At 42.3% G+C, this 16,329-nt stretch overlaps 1 protein-coding gene across 8 annotated transcripts in view; it reads right to left on the bottom strand.

Moving 5' to 3' along the window:
• The window catches only part of DGKI (diacylglycerol kinase iota), a 468,554-nt gene that overhangs the window by 261,289 nt on the left and 190,936 nt on the right, over positions 1–16,329 (bottom strand). For 6 of the 8 annotated variants that reach the window (XM_059933287.1, XM_059933288.1, XM_059933290.1 and 3 more), the window contains exons 4-5: positions 7,695–7,769; positions 6,269–6,325 (exon numbers count right to left, since the gene is read on the bottom strand). In XM_059933287.1, coding sequence (XP_059789270.1) covers positions 6,269–6,325; positions 7,695–7,769 — 132 coding nt within the window. Of the gene's footprint in view, positions 1–6,268; positions 6,326–7,093; positions 7,112–7,694; positions 7,770–16,329 lie in introns of those variants that run through there. The other 2 variants (XM_059933295.1, XM_059933296.1) reach the window with 1 other exon arrangement.

Genomic DNA, 16,329 nt, shown 5'->3' with positions numbered 1-16,329 from the left:
ATCCAGGCATTGTTCTAAGTACAGAGGGACACAGGAAACAGATCAGTGTCGAGAAAAAAAAATGTTATATCAAGGCATGAAATTCAGAGTGACAAAGATACCTCTAACAAGCATTAGCATTATCAATTCCAAAGTGCCACCTCTATTTCTCTTCCTAACGTCAAACCAAGTTAAATTAAAACTAAACAAAGATCCTGGAGGAATAATGGTCTTTTAACTATAATAAGATATAAAAAAACATAATGGTCCCACTAATTAGTCTAGTTTTTATCTGGCTTTTCGCACTGTGGCAGTTTAATGAAACAAGGACACAATTCTTACATTGTTCTCAGAAAGAAGCTAATAATAACAGTTAACATTTCTTGACTACTAACACTGTCAGGCACTTTTTTAAATGCCTTACATGTAATAATAATTTTAATTTTCATGAGAATTTTCATGAGTATAGGTGCTGTTTAGTTGATAAGAACTAGTAAAACCCCGAGTTGGTAAAATATTGAAATATTTCTATATTGGTTGATAAATTGCAGTTTAGTGCCCCTACCATCCCCCGGCTCCTCCCTGGATGCCATACGCCCCCCCCCCCGCCGCCCCCCAACACTGGAGCCCACTCCTACCTCCTCATTATTAAGCAACTAGAATGTTAATTTTGGGCATAACAGGTCTCCAAGATTCTGGAGCTCTCTTCTGAAAATAAATCATGTTACTTGGGCGATGCCATTGGGTTCTCCCACAAACTCAGAAGACCAGGCTGTGCCCCACTGATGCCAGTTGTCTGTCCAAGCTTAAATATCAATATAAACAATTTTGGGGGCCTATGGCTGCAAGTCCAGAAACCTGCTCAGTTATCAGCATCCATACCTTCAGGTCAGTGAAAAAACTCTACTGGGGATGATGATATTGGACCCTCCATCTCTGTACTTCACAGATGAAGTGGACCACTCCAGCTTTCCACCCACTCAAGTGAGAAGCACTTTAGCCCACTGCCTGTTTAAGAATAAGGGCTGGGGAGGCCTGGGGCCAACTGCTAGTTGTACTCTACCCTAGTTCACATCATTGTAGGGCATGTTATCAGAGGGTTTGACTTGAATTATCATTATCGCCCTCATTTTACAGATGACAAAACTAAGGTATAGAGTGGTGACTTCAAATGTCGGGGCAGAGCAAGGATTCAGACCCAGGCAGGCTGGCAGCACTGTGTTGCAGCGCCTCTCCTCTGCTCTGAAAGATCAGGTTCAAGATCCTTCAATAAATGATTTCAATGACAGTCAGTAGTGGAAATATTGAATACATCAAAATGTCAGGCAGTATTATGACAGATAGAAAAATTTACTATAATTGCTGTTAGTTTAGCAGAAGCTGAGGGAGAATGAACAGTATCATTGATGTTAAGAGAAATTCTCTGCTTATTGAGATTATAAATCACCTAATGACTCTCAATTTAAGAATTTAGGGAGGGAAACATTGGAAGAATTTGATGCAATTACCTATGAGAAATCATGGCTGACTCATGGAATTATTTAGCTAATTATTTGACAGCTCTAATCAAAAGATTAAACCAGCAGTTTCCACAAATCAACAATTATTTAGAAATTATAAGACTGACGATGAATCATTTCTGCTGCAACATACACCGTTTGGTAAGCAGGTTTATAATACCATGTAGTTTAGTTTATTTAAGGAATAAAAGAGAACATTTTTATAATACCATGTAGTTTAATTTATTTAAGGAATAAAAGAGAACATTTTTATAATACCATGTAGTTTAGTTTATTTAAGGAATAAAAGAGAACATTTTTATAATACCATGTAGTTTAGTTTATTTAAGGAATAAAAGAGAACATTTTTAAATTGTTTATTTAAATATTTATGACTCTGCAAGTTGTTAAATAAATATTTTTAATATCATCCTTCCTAGGAAATAGGTAGGAAATTAAGGCCCAGATAAAATAACTCAAACAAAAGCACTACTATAGAAACTGAGTAATTGTCTCTAATCTATGGCCCTGATTTGAGATGTCAAGTATCCATCTATTCAGAGGTCTTCTTAGGCCTGATATAAATTTCTTCTATTGCTGCTTAAACATAGCTGGAACAAAGTAAAAGCCAATAAATGTGTGCTGAATTGAATGAAATTCTCAACCTAATTTCTTTGACAATTATATTGTGTAGTTATCATTTTGGAGGATCATCCATTGTCTTTATCAATTAGGGGGAAAAAACCATTTTTATAGAATCACTGCTGTTTTATCATCCTTCTTTCCCAAGCACTTAAATTTTTCACACTATTTCCTTTTGACTACTATTTATATCTCCCAAATTATTGAAATGAAATTAGACTCAGGATCTTCACATTGCAAATATGAGTGTTGATTCACTGCTGTTAAGCTAGCAAAGCAAGGCTGCTGACACCATAACATCTTTTTATTGTTCATCAATAATCTGAATTATTCATATAGCATCTTCAAATACTGGGTAAGGAAAGGGCTATTACTTATGGGTGTTAAAATCTCGGTTATCCATGATTGCAGGGTTTATAGTCACTATTGTTAGCAGAAATGCATAACACAGTTGTTCAATTATTTTCAAAAACAGCCAGTTTAATTCACAGTATTATTCACAGAGCTTCTGAAAGGATCTTAGAAATTATAGCCCAATCCATGCAGCTTATCTCTAAGAAAACTGAGGTCCAGCCAGAAGGATTCAACTTAGAGGAGTCCAAACAATATTCATTAAAACATTTCCATGTATCAGGCACCCCAGAAAGCCTAGGGCACAGTGATTAACAGCCCTGTTCCAGAGCCCAGCCCTAGAGACACCATCGAGGGGAAAAGAAGCAGAGGTGTCCTTTGAACCCAGGTCAAACTAATTCTAAAGTGATTGCTTCTTTCATTTCCATTAAGTAAACTACCTAAGGCCTCTTAATTAAGAATCTCCATGGGTCATAATCTGTCATAAGTATCATCTCCAAACTGTCCTCTTAGACCAAGAGTTCTTAGACACTTGGGGAGAAGTTAGCCCCTTTATAAATAGATATTCATTGATCACATCTTCTGCATCCTGACTGGTACAATGAGGTTGGGACAAATTCCACGAGTAATCTCCCAAAGCTTACACTATAGGAGGATAGCAACAAACAAGCAAATGAGTAATAAATAATTATGACATACAAAGTGCTCTGAAGGGTAGAACAAGGTGCTTTGATAAAGAACAATGTGCAACCTACTAACCTACTTAGAGGTGGTCATCAAGGAAGACCTCTGAGGGGCTGATATTTGAACTGAGGTCTAACTATAAGAAACAGCTAGCCATGCAAAGAGATTTCCAGTACAGCAATGAAACACACAAATATCAGAAGGTGAGGAATATCTTGATGCATGCCTCAAGAACTGAAAGAAAATCCATGTGGTAGCTGGATGGGTTGGAAGAGGTAGGCTGGGTCCAGCCTTCGCAGCACTTTTGACTTTTCATGCAAAGCCAAGGGTATGGTTTTCTCTAAATGATATGGAAACCACTGACGAGTTTTAAGCTGGAAAATGATATAATCCAACATTCATTTTTAAAGATGAGTCTCTTAAATTACGGTGGATTGAAGAGGGAAACTAAAGAATTCTGGAGAACCTATTGTAGTGGTCAAAAGTGAGAGATCATGGTGTCTTAGTCTAAGGTGCTGACAACAGAAATGGAGATAAATGGATGGTTTGAAATATATTTTATGAATAAAATTGATAGGGCTGGCAAATGAATTAGCTGTGAGGAGTACCTGAGAAAAGTAATCATTATGACCCCCCCTCACCCATTTTCTCGATCAAGGAGCTGGGCCAATAGTCACCTCATTTTCTGAGGTACAAAAGAATTGAAAAAAATTGTTTTTATGGTGATGGAAATAAAGAGTTTAGTTTGTAATGTATTCTATTTGAGATGACTGTGATACATTCAGTGGGCATATCAAATGGAACTCCAAGTGTGGGCTGGAAATGGAAAGCTAGCTGTTGTCAGCCCAGACATGATATGTAAAGCCAAGGGATTGCATGAGCTCTCCCAACAACAGTAGGCAGAACATGGTCCAGTACTAAGCCCAACGAATACTAGGGAGTGAGCAATGAAAGGACTACACAGTGAAATAAGAGGAACATTAGGAAAGATGTCATGACAGGAGGGCATTTCAAGAAGGATGAAATACTAAGTAGTTTGAACACATTTGCAAGACTGAATAAGAACAGAAAAATTTCTAATGGATTTGGCATTAAGGAGATATTGGCAACATTAAAAAAGCAATTTCATGAACAGGTAGAGTAAAAATCAGATCAGAACAGGTTAAAATGCCTAGGAGGGGACACGCTGGAAACAATTTACGTAGTTAACACTTTCTGGAAGTTTAGCACTGAACACGATGCTGAGAATCAGAGCCACAGTTAAGACACAGTTTGTGGTTAAGGACTATTTTTGTTTGTTTGTTTTTTAAGATGGGAGCTGTCAGAGCATGTTTATGTTGATGGAAATAATCTAGTAGGAAGGTGGGGAGTTGAAAATGTAGGAATGGAAGAAATAGCAAGTCCTTGATATGAAGACAAGGGAAGGCACTGAAAACACTTATAAAGGGCCTGGCTTCATGGAAGAGAAATAATAACAGCTGCTGGAAACACACCCAAAAAATCCTTGCATTAGAAAACTGCACATACAATTACAATTATCTATCCAGAGAGAAAAAGAGAGATTCAAGGACAGGGAACCAAAGGTAGACATATGGATTCCCTGGTTAGAAATTCATATAGTCCATCTTAAAAACTCAAAATGGTTGCTTCTACTGTCCTAAATAAAATTTCTCCTTCATCTGAGCTATCACTGAGTTATCTCCTGGCCATTGCTATAGCGCACTTGGGTGACACGGAGGGTAAAACAACCTTATCATTTTTCTTAGATTTCCTCACCCTACATATGACCCATAACTTTCCTCTTGCTGACACAATAGACAAGCACAGTGGGAGAGGACAGTTGACAGGGACAACTCTTGATATTTTCACCTCTCTCCAAACCTCCACTGCCAGCCTCTTCTCTCTCCATGTTTTCTCCCAATCTCCTTGTATTAGTCAGTAACAGTGAGATCATTCTTCTTCACAGTGCCTTTTTTCATTAACTGTCATTAACACCTCTGTACTCAGACGTCTTCTATTCCTATTCCATTCATTCATCTATTCTCGTAGCTTTAATTACTATCTCAATATGCTGACAATTCACCAATGTCTAACCTCTAGTGCCCAATCTTCCTCATAAGCTCCAAACTTGTCTACCCACTCATCCTTCTGTTGGGCATCCCCAGTTGGGGCCTCAGGACACCTCCAACTTGAGAGTTCTACAACTGAACTCATTACTTCCCTACCCCATCCTCAGAGCAACTCATTTGCCAACATCTAATTGCTTTTTCAGAGAAGAACCCTTGTTTATTCCAAGCTCCCCTGTCTTTGCGTCCAAAATCCAATCAATTACTATATCCTGTCAATTCTGTTTCCTTCAAATTCATATTCTCCAGTTTTCTCCATCTCAGTATTACTCTTAGTTCAGATCACCATTATCTCTTGCCTAGATTAGGAGAACAGTTCCTCTATTTTTTTCTCCACGCTTCCAATATTGCTTGAACTATATGGCATTCCCTCCACACTGTAGCCAGAATAATATATTCTGCTTATAACAGTTTAATGCCCCCTCTAATTACTATGATGATGAGACATTCAACTTGCAGCCTTGTTAACAAGGGCCTTCATGGTCTAGCGCCTGCTTATCTCTCAGGTCTCACGCCTTCCTCATATATCCTCTCACTTTTGTGCTTGTGTGCCTGTGTTCTGTCTCAAAGGCTGTGACTCACCTCCTAGCTAACCCCCCGCCCTTCACTTAGATCATCCCTTTGGGTCTCAGTTTAGTTGCCACCTCTTCCAGGAATTAAAATGGACCAAGAGTCAATAAAATGTTATTTCTTTCTTACCTTTTCAATTCTACCACCTCCCCCTCCCCCTCCCCCTACTTTCTAGTTCCATTCAATAAGACCTTAGCTCCCCAATACATTCTGTGAGAAGAAGAAAGGGCAGTAGACACACACTGAAGAGACTTGGGGATTTTATTGATTGTATGTGTTGATGTATCGAAAAGAAACTGATGTCGAATAGAGGGAGATGGACTTTATCTTTTTTTAATCCCTAGTGAATATCTACGAATCCAATGAATCAATGGGAAATAAAAGGTGGTATTTGAACTAGAGCTCTGATATACTTACTTCTCTCGGTGATCTTGAGCCCCCTTCTCGAAATGTTGGTTTACATCTGAAATTAATCTGTCATTTAAAAAGAAAAGTGTATTATATTAGAGATAAGCACTTGACTAGAATGAGTTACCTGAAAAAACCAACAGTGACAGGTATTGAGACTACAGAAGAAAAAAAAAAACCTCAAAGAATAAGGAACATAGTCTTACACTATTCTTAGTCTTTTGAAATCATCACCTTAGATAATCCCAAGTGATCCTGTTATCTCTAATTCATGACTCTTCAGTCTCACTGATGAAATCAAAGTATCTTTAGACAGTAATGCTCTTATGCCATAAATTTGAGAAACTGAGATAATAAAGAGGCAGAAGAAAAATATATGGCAGCTGAAATCATCCAGCTGTGTTTTAGATTTTAAAAGTAGGAAAATACAAACTTGAGAAATTTTTAATATGATGAAGATGATTCACAAAAATACACAAAATTATTCTTCAAGCATTCAGCACTCCCTTACTTTTAGATGGGGAGGTCTCCCTGTACATTTACATCTTCTTTAGCTACTTGATAAGGTGAAAGAAGTGTAGAAATGAAGCAGGAAATGAGTAAATGGAGTTGGGAAAGCAAAAAATAAAATTATTGTAAAATATTACTAGTCATTCCCACAAAATATCAGTTGGCAACAATTGATAATGTGTCAGTAAAACTAAATGAATATCACAGGGGACTAAAATATTTCAATACATTTACACATGGCAGCTCAAGAGAGATAATGCACAGAGAATCCCACGTGGAAAAGGAGCAGGAGACATGGAAGAAAGAGGACAGCAAAGAACTCACTGCTGGAGACTTTCCCTTGGCCCCGATGACAGATAAATGGACTCTGCAGAATCCACTTCCTCTGGAGGAAAGACACCACCAGAATGTCGCTTCCAGCCCCTCCCACACATTAATGCTGTGTAAGCAGGAACGCTGCTCAAAGCAAGGAACTGAGCTTCTGGCCGGGCTCTCTCCCTTGTAGCCAATTTAGAAAGAAGTAAACTTACAAAGGTCAGACATGTCTAAACAGTGATTTTAAAGAGCTATGGAATTTTTTTTCTTTAATACGAAACATCTTGTGGAAAATCCCATGGGTGACTAACAACGCTTGTTATTGTGAAGAAAATTAGTACACGTGAGGCTTTTCTCTCTAACCTTATTATTCCTTTTCCTAAGAATCAACATAAAATGATATCAAATTATACCTCAGCAAACAATAAAGTGAATGAAACTTAAGCATTGTCCTTCCATCCTTTCATTATTAATCTGGTAATAATGTTGGACTTCCAGGTCTTTAAAAGAGCATTGTTTTCCAAAAGTTGAAAATGGAAACGGACACCTGGTCTTTGAAGTCCAAACACTTGCAGGGTAGCAAAAATAGCAGCAGGTGGCGCTGTCTCACCTTTTCTAGCTGTTCGATGCAGGCGGTGTGGACGACGATCTTACAGACCGCACACTTCCTCCTGAGAGCTGATTTCTACAACAGACAATTCAAAAGACAAGAAGAAATGTTAACAGTCTGTTCTGAAGAGCTCCCTGGTAGTAAAGAGAGTATACATAAATGAAGCAAACGTAAACCAATTTAAAACTCATCATAAACATTCAATAATCGGACAAACTTCAGCAATAGTACTCTGACCTACCAAGTAACTTCATATCCATGACTGAGGGTGGCCTAAGATTTTCTCTTTAAAATAGAATTATACTAGCTGCTGTATGCTGAGTATATACTGTGAACCAAGCTCTTTATTCTGTTTTTTTCTTAGTTTCATAACCTAACATTGTAGGCATTATTATCCTATTTTTTTTCACATTTACTCTAATAGTTAAGGGGTAGGGCCAACATTCCAACACAGGTCTAGGTTCAAAACAAGCATTGTTTCCCTACAGCCAAACAGTCTACATTTCAAGGGGCCATCCCCTTGGACTTTTATTCCCGGCACAAATCTATACAAAGCTACTTGGTTTCTGCCCAAATCTTCTGGAAAGTAAGAAGACAAATTTAACTTTTACAAGTCACCAGCCTTATCACCATCATCACCATCATCATAGCAGCAGCAGCCCAATAACAGCAAAAGCAGCTAAGATGAATTTAGCACTTTCTATGTGCCAGGTATTCTTGTAAGCACCTCACAGATAGTAACTCATTTAATCCTCACCACCCTAAGAAATAGATACTATTCTTACTGCCATTTTACAGATGAGAAAACTGAGGCCCAGCAAGGGATGTGCCCAAGGCCATATAATTAGAGCACAGCAGGGCCAATTAATCTAATACCAGGCTCATGCTTAAAAGCATACACAGTTTGGCCTCCCTGACAGTCAGTACCAGTTAAAATTCACAATAAAAATATTCTCTGAGGTTCATCTGTTTTCTAACAATAACAAACAAGCAGCAGGGAGAGAGAGAAAGGGGTGGAAATCTCGATTCAATGCTGACGGTGCCATGTAAAATCTGAGCTAGAAATCCTCAGGCCTCTCTATGGAGAACAGGCTAAAAGGCGGATCTGCAGGAATAATTTGGGGGTCTGAGCACTGAAAGAAACTTATTATAACAAAGCCAATCTGTGACCCAGCCCATCAAAGCATCCGAGTGTGAAAGGCCCAAAGTCCCTGTCCTTAAGAAAGATACAAGACTCAGCTTCCCCTACTGAGGACCGGCTTCCCCTACTGAGGACCGGCTTCCCCTACTGAGGACCGGCTTCCCCTACTGAGACAGGATTTTTAAGCCAAAAATTGAGGTGTGGCTGCTACCAAGGAGCCTGGAAGGACTGCAAACCAGCACCTTGGAAGGCGCAGAATCAGGAAAGAAACTGTAGCCTCCCGCCTCCTTGGTGGTTCTACCCCTTCAACACGGAGTCTCCACGGTGCCACCAGCCACCAACCAAGCATCCAGAACCCTGCAGTCAGTACCGCAGCAACGACACGCGTCGTCTTGATACCCACTGACTAAGGTTTAGGTACCCTGCTTGCAAACGCTTTCATCACTCTTGGCTTTCCTCTGCCTGAGGAAAGAACATGGTCGGTAACCTTATGTAAGCTTGGCAATCAATTGATTTTGCCAAAAAGGAGGATAAGGGAAACCCAAGCATCTAGCCACACTATTGAAAAGTGTCTTGGCTCTACTACTAAAAAGAAAGCGGGGGCAGGTGGGGAGGAAGGGGAAGGGGTGGGAGATGGGGAGGGAGAACAAGAAGAGTGACAAGTACCAGTAGCAGCACCAGCAATGGCAGCAACGCTCAAGGCAACAATAATAAAATTCTAGGTTTGCAAATTTTCGTGAGCTACGTGCCCATGAGAAGCAAACTACTGTAGCTCTCCGGTTTGTTCTGGATCTCCTGGTGGGGATCACGGCTTTAGCACCACCCGCAGCAAATGCGTGGGGCTCCCGAGTGAGTCCTGTGGCTCAAGAGTTATCATGGTTGGTGCTCAGGAGTTGATTTCATTCTACTTATTATCCACTAAACCCCTAGCAGATTTCACTGCAGGCAAGCAAAGCAACACTCTCACGGTAGCAACCACTGATGGGCTTATTTAAGGCCGCCTGAAAAACCTCCTTCCTTTTTTTATTTTTTATTTTTATTTTTATTTTTTTAATTTTTTTTTTGTTTTCTGTGAGAGTGATTCTTTTTACTTTTTTTTTTTTAATTTAATTTATTTATTTATTTATTTTTGGCTGTGTTGGGTCTTCGTTTCTGTGCGAGGGCTTTCTCTAGTTGTGGCAAGCGGGGGCCACTCTTCATCGCAGTGCACGGGCCTCTCACTATCGTGGCCTCTCCCGTTGCGGGGCACAGGCTCCAGACGCGCAGGCTCAGTAGTTGTGGCACACGGGCCTAGTAGCTCCGCGGCATGTGGGATCTTCCCAGACCAGGGCTCGAACCTGTGTCCCCTGCATTGGCAGGCAGATTCTCAACCACTGCGCCACCAGGGAAGCCCCAACCTCCTTCCTTACCAGTAACTCCTGCCCTGCTCTAGCCTTGTGCCTGACCGTGTGCTCTGCATTGGGGTCTGCAGAGCTCCAAGGGCTCCATGAGGCTCCTACGGAGTCACTGGGGATGGTGGGAAGGGACAAATGTGCCCTCGCTGAAGCCAGAATACCCCTTCCTCGCCTTGTTTTCCATCTGGATTCCGAGTCAGAATCTCCTTTGAATAGGGATCTTGCCTGGAAGAGTTTGAGAACCTGTGGCTTAAGACTGCCCTCTCTCAGCTTCCTAGGGTAACATGTATCTACACTGATATCATTCATGTGTAATAATTCAAGTGCAATGTTCTACAGATGATAATATATGAAGAAAAGTGCTTTACGTTATAAAACTAATTTTATTTAAACAATGTTAAATTTTCAAAGGCCCTCATAAGGCATGCTTCTATGCCTTCTGAGGCAGAATATATAAAACCATAATCTGAATTTTTCTTTATAATCACTACAACGTGATGTATTTTACTACAAAGAACAGTCATTTTTCTGCCTCCTGTCTTTCTATCAGGCTAGATAGCCTTTCAATGTTATTGTGCCTGACTTCAGTTGCCCTCAATTTCTTAAATGACAGCTTCTAAACAGCTTATAATCTGATAAATCAGATAATTAAGGTCTATAATCACATGCAAAATTAAGTGAATAAATTCTGAATGAAGGCCTCAGGTCTTTTTCCATAGTAGAAAAATACATGGATTTTAGTTTCTCAACTGATGAAAACTGCTCCAATGCACCAGAAGTCTCAACTGCTGACTTCTTGGTTTTATGACTATGCTTTAATTAGTTAAAGTTATTTGAAGCAGCTGGATAATAAGCTTCTGGGCAGAAACTGCTCAGTTCATGCTTGGTTATGTTCCAATTTTTATTTGCAAGATTTAAACTAAATATAAAGATAAAACACAGGAATCTAGACATTCTCAATACTGTAACTACTCACTTTTTCTTTAAAAACTCTTAAGTCAATACTTCCTTCGCTATGAAAAATGATAAAGCAAGAAAAGTCATTAAAATTAAGTCAGCAGGTTAGTTGTTATTCTTCATATCGGGACATAGCTGTTATAGAACCTAGCACAAAGATACAATTTTAAAAATAAATATGGCCTGGGACCCAAACATGCTTAAAAATTAACATTATAAAAGTTTAATAATTCACTCTCATCCATGAATTTAAAGGCCAATTAGGCTTACTGCTTCAAATATCAAGTAACCTCAGTGTCCTTACTAAGGGTTTCCTGATTTTGTCAAAGGAAATCCATTAATTTGTAATTGTGTGTGTGTGTGTGTGTGTGTCACATCTGTAAAAACTAGTGGAGGGGGCACATCTGTGAAAACTAAGACAACATAGGCTATAACATAGATTATATCCCATTATACTCCGATCATAATTTACCTATACAATAATGACACAATGAATGATATGCTATGCTTTAGGATGGTGGGCGTAACCTAACCAGCAGACCTAACAGTAACTGTAAGAGAACACACTCAAAGTTCTGACTTGGCCCTATATGTTTCCCGTGCTGTGGGCACTGTTGGCATTCCAACCAGTGACAGTTCCTCACCAAACTTCAGCTCATATCAAGTATGGAAGTAAAACTGTCACAGCCTTAGACCACTGGCTCTGGGGATGGAAGCTGGAGCGGGGACAAAAGGACCAGAGGCAAGCAGTGGCAGAAAGTATATAATTGTCCCTGAGAAACAGTTTAATATCTAATCCTATCCCACCTACCCACTTCCTTTGGTCATAAGTCCCTGATCCATATGTACCACCAAGCAAGCTATATGTTCTTCCTTTGAACAAGAGATGTGATTTCTGCTAAGTAGCAATGAATATCTGGTAGTAGTTAACAACGTTTGATAGAAAGAGAGAGAAAGAAGAGAGGGAGGGAAGGAAAGGGTAGGAGAAAGAAAGGGAAACCTAGTTTCACAGGTTTATGATTTCTGACAGGTCATGGCCTCCTTGCTGCCCAAGGAAACTTAAATTGAATGCCACCCCTAATAGTCTGAAGTTTGACCCCAAGAAGCATGTACAACAAGGCTGGCTGAGCCCCTTCCCAATAAGCACACACCAAATCTCATTTTTCCCTGAAGATGGTCAAGTTATCCTGCCTCTGACCCCATCTCTCCCACTGTATTCTTAAGGACACCACCCTCCCCCCAACACACACACACACACACGCACACACACACACAGGTTTAATCACCAGAGATCAGAAGCGGAGAAGTAGGAGGAAATATTTAGTCTCCAGAGGCGACATGGCAACCCTCTCTCAGCCTCCTGTCTCAGGAGACCTCAGGGCCAGAGCCTGCTGCTGGTCACGCAGAAGTGTGGGCCTGGCAGCATCTCACTGCAGACAGAGTTCCCAGACATGGGCTCACAGACCCAGTGCAAGGAAGCACTGCTTCCATCAGCCCCGCCCTTATCATAAGGCCACAGTGACAAAAGGATGCATGGCCAGGGAAGGGGCTCCAGGCAGGAACCCAACCATCCTGGGAGTGGGGAAGGGGGCACAGAAGGCACTAGGGGAAGGAAAGGATGGAGCGCCGAGTGGTGAAAAGTCAGGAAAAGAGGGCTGGATGAGGCTGGTGGGATGAGCTTCCTAACTCAGGCTCCCCCCTCCGCTGTCTTCTTCCCAGTAATTCTCAGCCTCCTCACCTTTCCCACGTCAGAAGAATCATGGTGAGAAATAGAAACTGAGCGCTGGGAGTCAGGCAAAGGAGAAACAGCAAGTGGGGCAAGAAGAATGTTATCCCCCCTTCTGGACACAAAGCTCAGTCTACAGGGGCACCGTGATGGAAGGGGGAGACGGGGCAACAGGGCCCAGGCAAGGCTATCCTTGTCTTCCTCTCCAAGGGTGGGGTGAAAGGACTGCTCGGTAAAGTGCAGGGAAGGAAGCTTCCTAAGCCTTCAGAGTGCCAGGAATTCAGCGTCCTTTCAGTGGGGATTGCCCCTACGGGCAACACCAACGAGAACATTGCTGCTGTATAATCCTAGGTAAATGAAAACAAGAGTTCTTTGATTTATTTAAAAACCTAATTAGAAGAAATGACAAGCATACTCGGCAAGTTCTACTCCTCTGGGGCGTCTAGGATGCAATCTGTAAATTGCTATTGGGGAAAAAGAAGACTGACATTATCTGGAAGTTCCATTAATGTGGTTTCAGGGCCAAAACAGAGACTCCATCGCCACTCACGCCGGCGCCTCTTTTCCTCAAACAGAATACAGGACGTTTTGGACAAACCAAGAGCGTGGCTAGCTGAAGCGCCAGCACGTCCCTAGCGTGGCTCCTCACCGTGTAAGTAAGTCTCTCCGAGACGGCAGGATTTCAAGAGCCCAGACCGGGGAGCAGAGATGCCACACGTCAGGAGGAACCTGTGCCCGGGGGCGGGGTGCAGGGGGGAACCTCAGAGCTCTCCTCCGAGGGTCTCCTGCAGGGACCCCTCACTCTGGGTGAAACCCTCAGCCTGGGTACTGCTGCCCAGAGTCAAGGCCTTCATTTGTCAGGGCCCCAGGTGTTTGTACCACGTGTCCTCCAGCCAGGGCTCAGTGAGGGCCGGATCCCTCTGAGATATCCCCACAGCGTCGCCGCCCTAGATGCTAAATGATGCCAGAAGTATCTCAGAATATACGAAAGAAAAAGGAGCAGGGAGCAACAGGAGGTTGAGGGGTTGGGAAGGGGGGGGGTCACGTAAACAAGTAACGAAAATACTCAGCAACACTCAAATACTACACACCGATGCGCCTAAATCTGCACACGCCAGTTCTCGGGAATCAGGATGGTCTGAGATGCCCCACGTGTGGACTTTACATGCAGCTGGAACAACGTCAGCATTCTGAGTGCTGTGCAGGAAATAAAGAGAAAGAAGCTTGTGTCCTTCCTGGGAGAAGCTGGCGTGCCACTTGAGGAGACACGGAGGACTTGAAAGAAAAGGTCACTAACAGGAGAAGACCGTGCATGGCTAAATGCTAAATGAACAGCTCAGACAATAAAAGCTGTCATCTAGAGCAGGGTAAAACCCCAGAGGCTGACTCAGTAAAAAAGGATGTAACACCAAAAAGAGCAAAGTCTTGAATTGGGCCTTAAAAAGATGTAATATTTGAAAATTGAAGACACTCCAGCAGGGAGAGGATCCAACGTCTCTTTACACAGTAGGCACTGATGCCTCCTCAAAGGAACCGAGCTGGCTTTTGCGTGTCCGATGGGGCGCTGAGCCAGGGCCTCACAGGTGTCCGTCTGCATGAGTCATTGGGCACCATGTTCAATGGTGGAGCGTGGAGGCTTCTCTGTGTGCCTGGTCGGGGGGTCAGGTGGAGGAGGGTGAGGAGTGGGAAAACTGGCTGTGGGTCACGAGGGTCTCAAAGAGAAACGGCAAAGCAGAACTTTTCCTGAGAGGCCCTGGGTTAAAAAGTATAGAGTTACAAGAAGATGGAGATTCCTCTGTATTTCCATTCTGCCCTAATCCAACACCAGGAACACTGCCTGACACATATTAGGAGCTCAAGAGATATTCTGGCAGGGAGGGAGGGAGGGAGGAAAGGAGGGAGGGAGGGAGGGAGGAGGAGAGAGAGAGAGAGAGGGAGAGAGGGAGGGAGAGAGGGAGAGAGGGAGGGAGGGAGGAGAGGTGAAAGGGCTTGCAGACTAGGGCTTCCTCCTCAGTGTAAGCCCCCAGCCCAACCCCAGTCTGGAGAACTGGTGGCTTTGGAATTGAGACAAAACCCCCCTAGGACACAGGCATTTTCAGGATAGGCAATCCCAAAAGAAGAGAGAAAGAGGCATTCTATAGGTGTTTGAGGGACAGAAGACCTTCATAAATACTAGAGGGAAAACGGGGTAGAGGCTTCACGGTGAGTACAGCTAAACAATTTTTGTGACCACACATGTGATGTCTTCGGGGGAATTCTAGAGATAGCGGACGGGAAGGCTATCTTGCACAAGGCTGAGGTCTTACATAAATGGGTGGAGTTAAGAACAGGAAGTCTGCATTACTGATGCTCATGTGATCCCACCTATGTCTACAGGCTAGTAAGACTCTGGAATATCTAGTTGGGTAGCAAGTTGTGGGACTGCAAAGGATTGGGGCCAGCACGCAGGCCAGCCTTCCCAAACAGAAGTCCCGGCTGGGCGATGCAGGTTAGGCTAGAAAGGTGGATTGGGAAAAGATTGCTAAAGCCCTTAAATCTAGAGTGAGAAATACAAATTTGAACCTAATAGGCAATGGGGCACTAATAATTTTTGAGACTCATGTGGCCAAAAATAATAACTCAATCTGGTGGCAGGATGCAGCACTATCTGAAAGCAGGAGGAGGAAGACAAAAGGAAATGAGATGATTGATATATTAATTCAGTCAACCAATAAATACTGAGCACCTACTAAGTGCCGTTCACTGTCCCAGGCACTGGGGATACAGTAGTGAATAAAACATTGAAAAAAAAATTGTTTTTATCTCATGGAGCTTACATTCTCCTGGGAGAGACAGACAATAAACAAGATAGGTAAGTGTGATACATAATAGGCTGATAGAAATAAGTGCTAAAGAGAACAATTAAAGCGAGAATGGGGGCTAGGGAGTATCAGGACCAGGGGAGAGCTGAAGCTGGGACAGGTTGACCAGGAAAGCTCTCACTGAGAAGATACATGTTAAGAAACACCAGGAGGGGGACTTGCCCGGTGGCCCAGTGGTTAAGACTCCACGCTTCCAGGGCAGGGGGTGCAGGTTCGTTCCCTGGTTGGGGAACTAAGATCCCACATGCTGCATGGCATGGCCAGGAAAAAATATAAATAAATAAATTTAAAAAAAAACAAAAAAAACTGAGCTACAAAGCAATACTTTAAAAAAAAAAGAAGAAGAAGAAACACCAGGAGGAAGTGAGGGAGTCGGCCATGTAGTTATCTTGGGGGAAAGCACTTCGGGCAAAAGGAACAGCAAGTGCACAGCCCAGAGGCATGAGGGCTGTGGGATGTTTGCAGAGTGACCAGGAGCCAGTGTCACTGGAGTGGAGCGAACTCGGCGGAGATGAGGCCAGATCACGATGGCAGGCCAGGTCACACAGGGATTAAG

This window comes from Balaenoptera ricei, chromosome 9 (assembly GCF_028023285.1).
Source record: "Balaenoptera ricei isolate mBalRic1 chromosome 9, mBalRic1.hap2, whole genome shotgun sequence".
In the NCBI taxonomy this organism is placed as follows: Eukaryota; Metazoa; Chordata; class Mammalia; order Artiodactyla; family Balaenopteridae; genus Balaenoptera; species Balaenoptera ricei.
The sequence above is the reverse complement of the archived record's forward strand: the minus strand, read 5'-3'. Positions and strand labels throughout refer to the sequence as shown.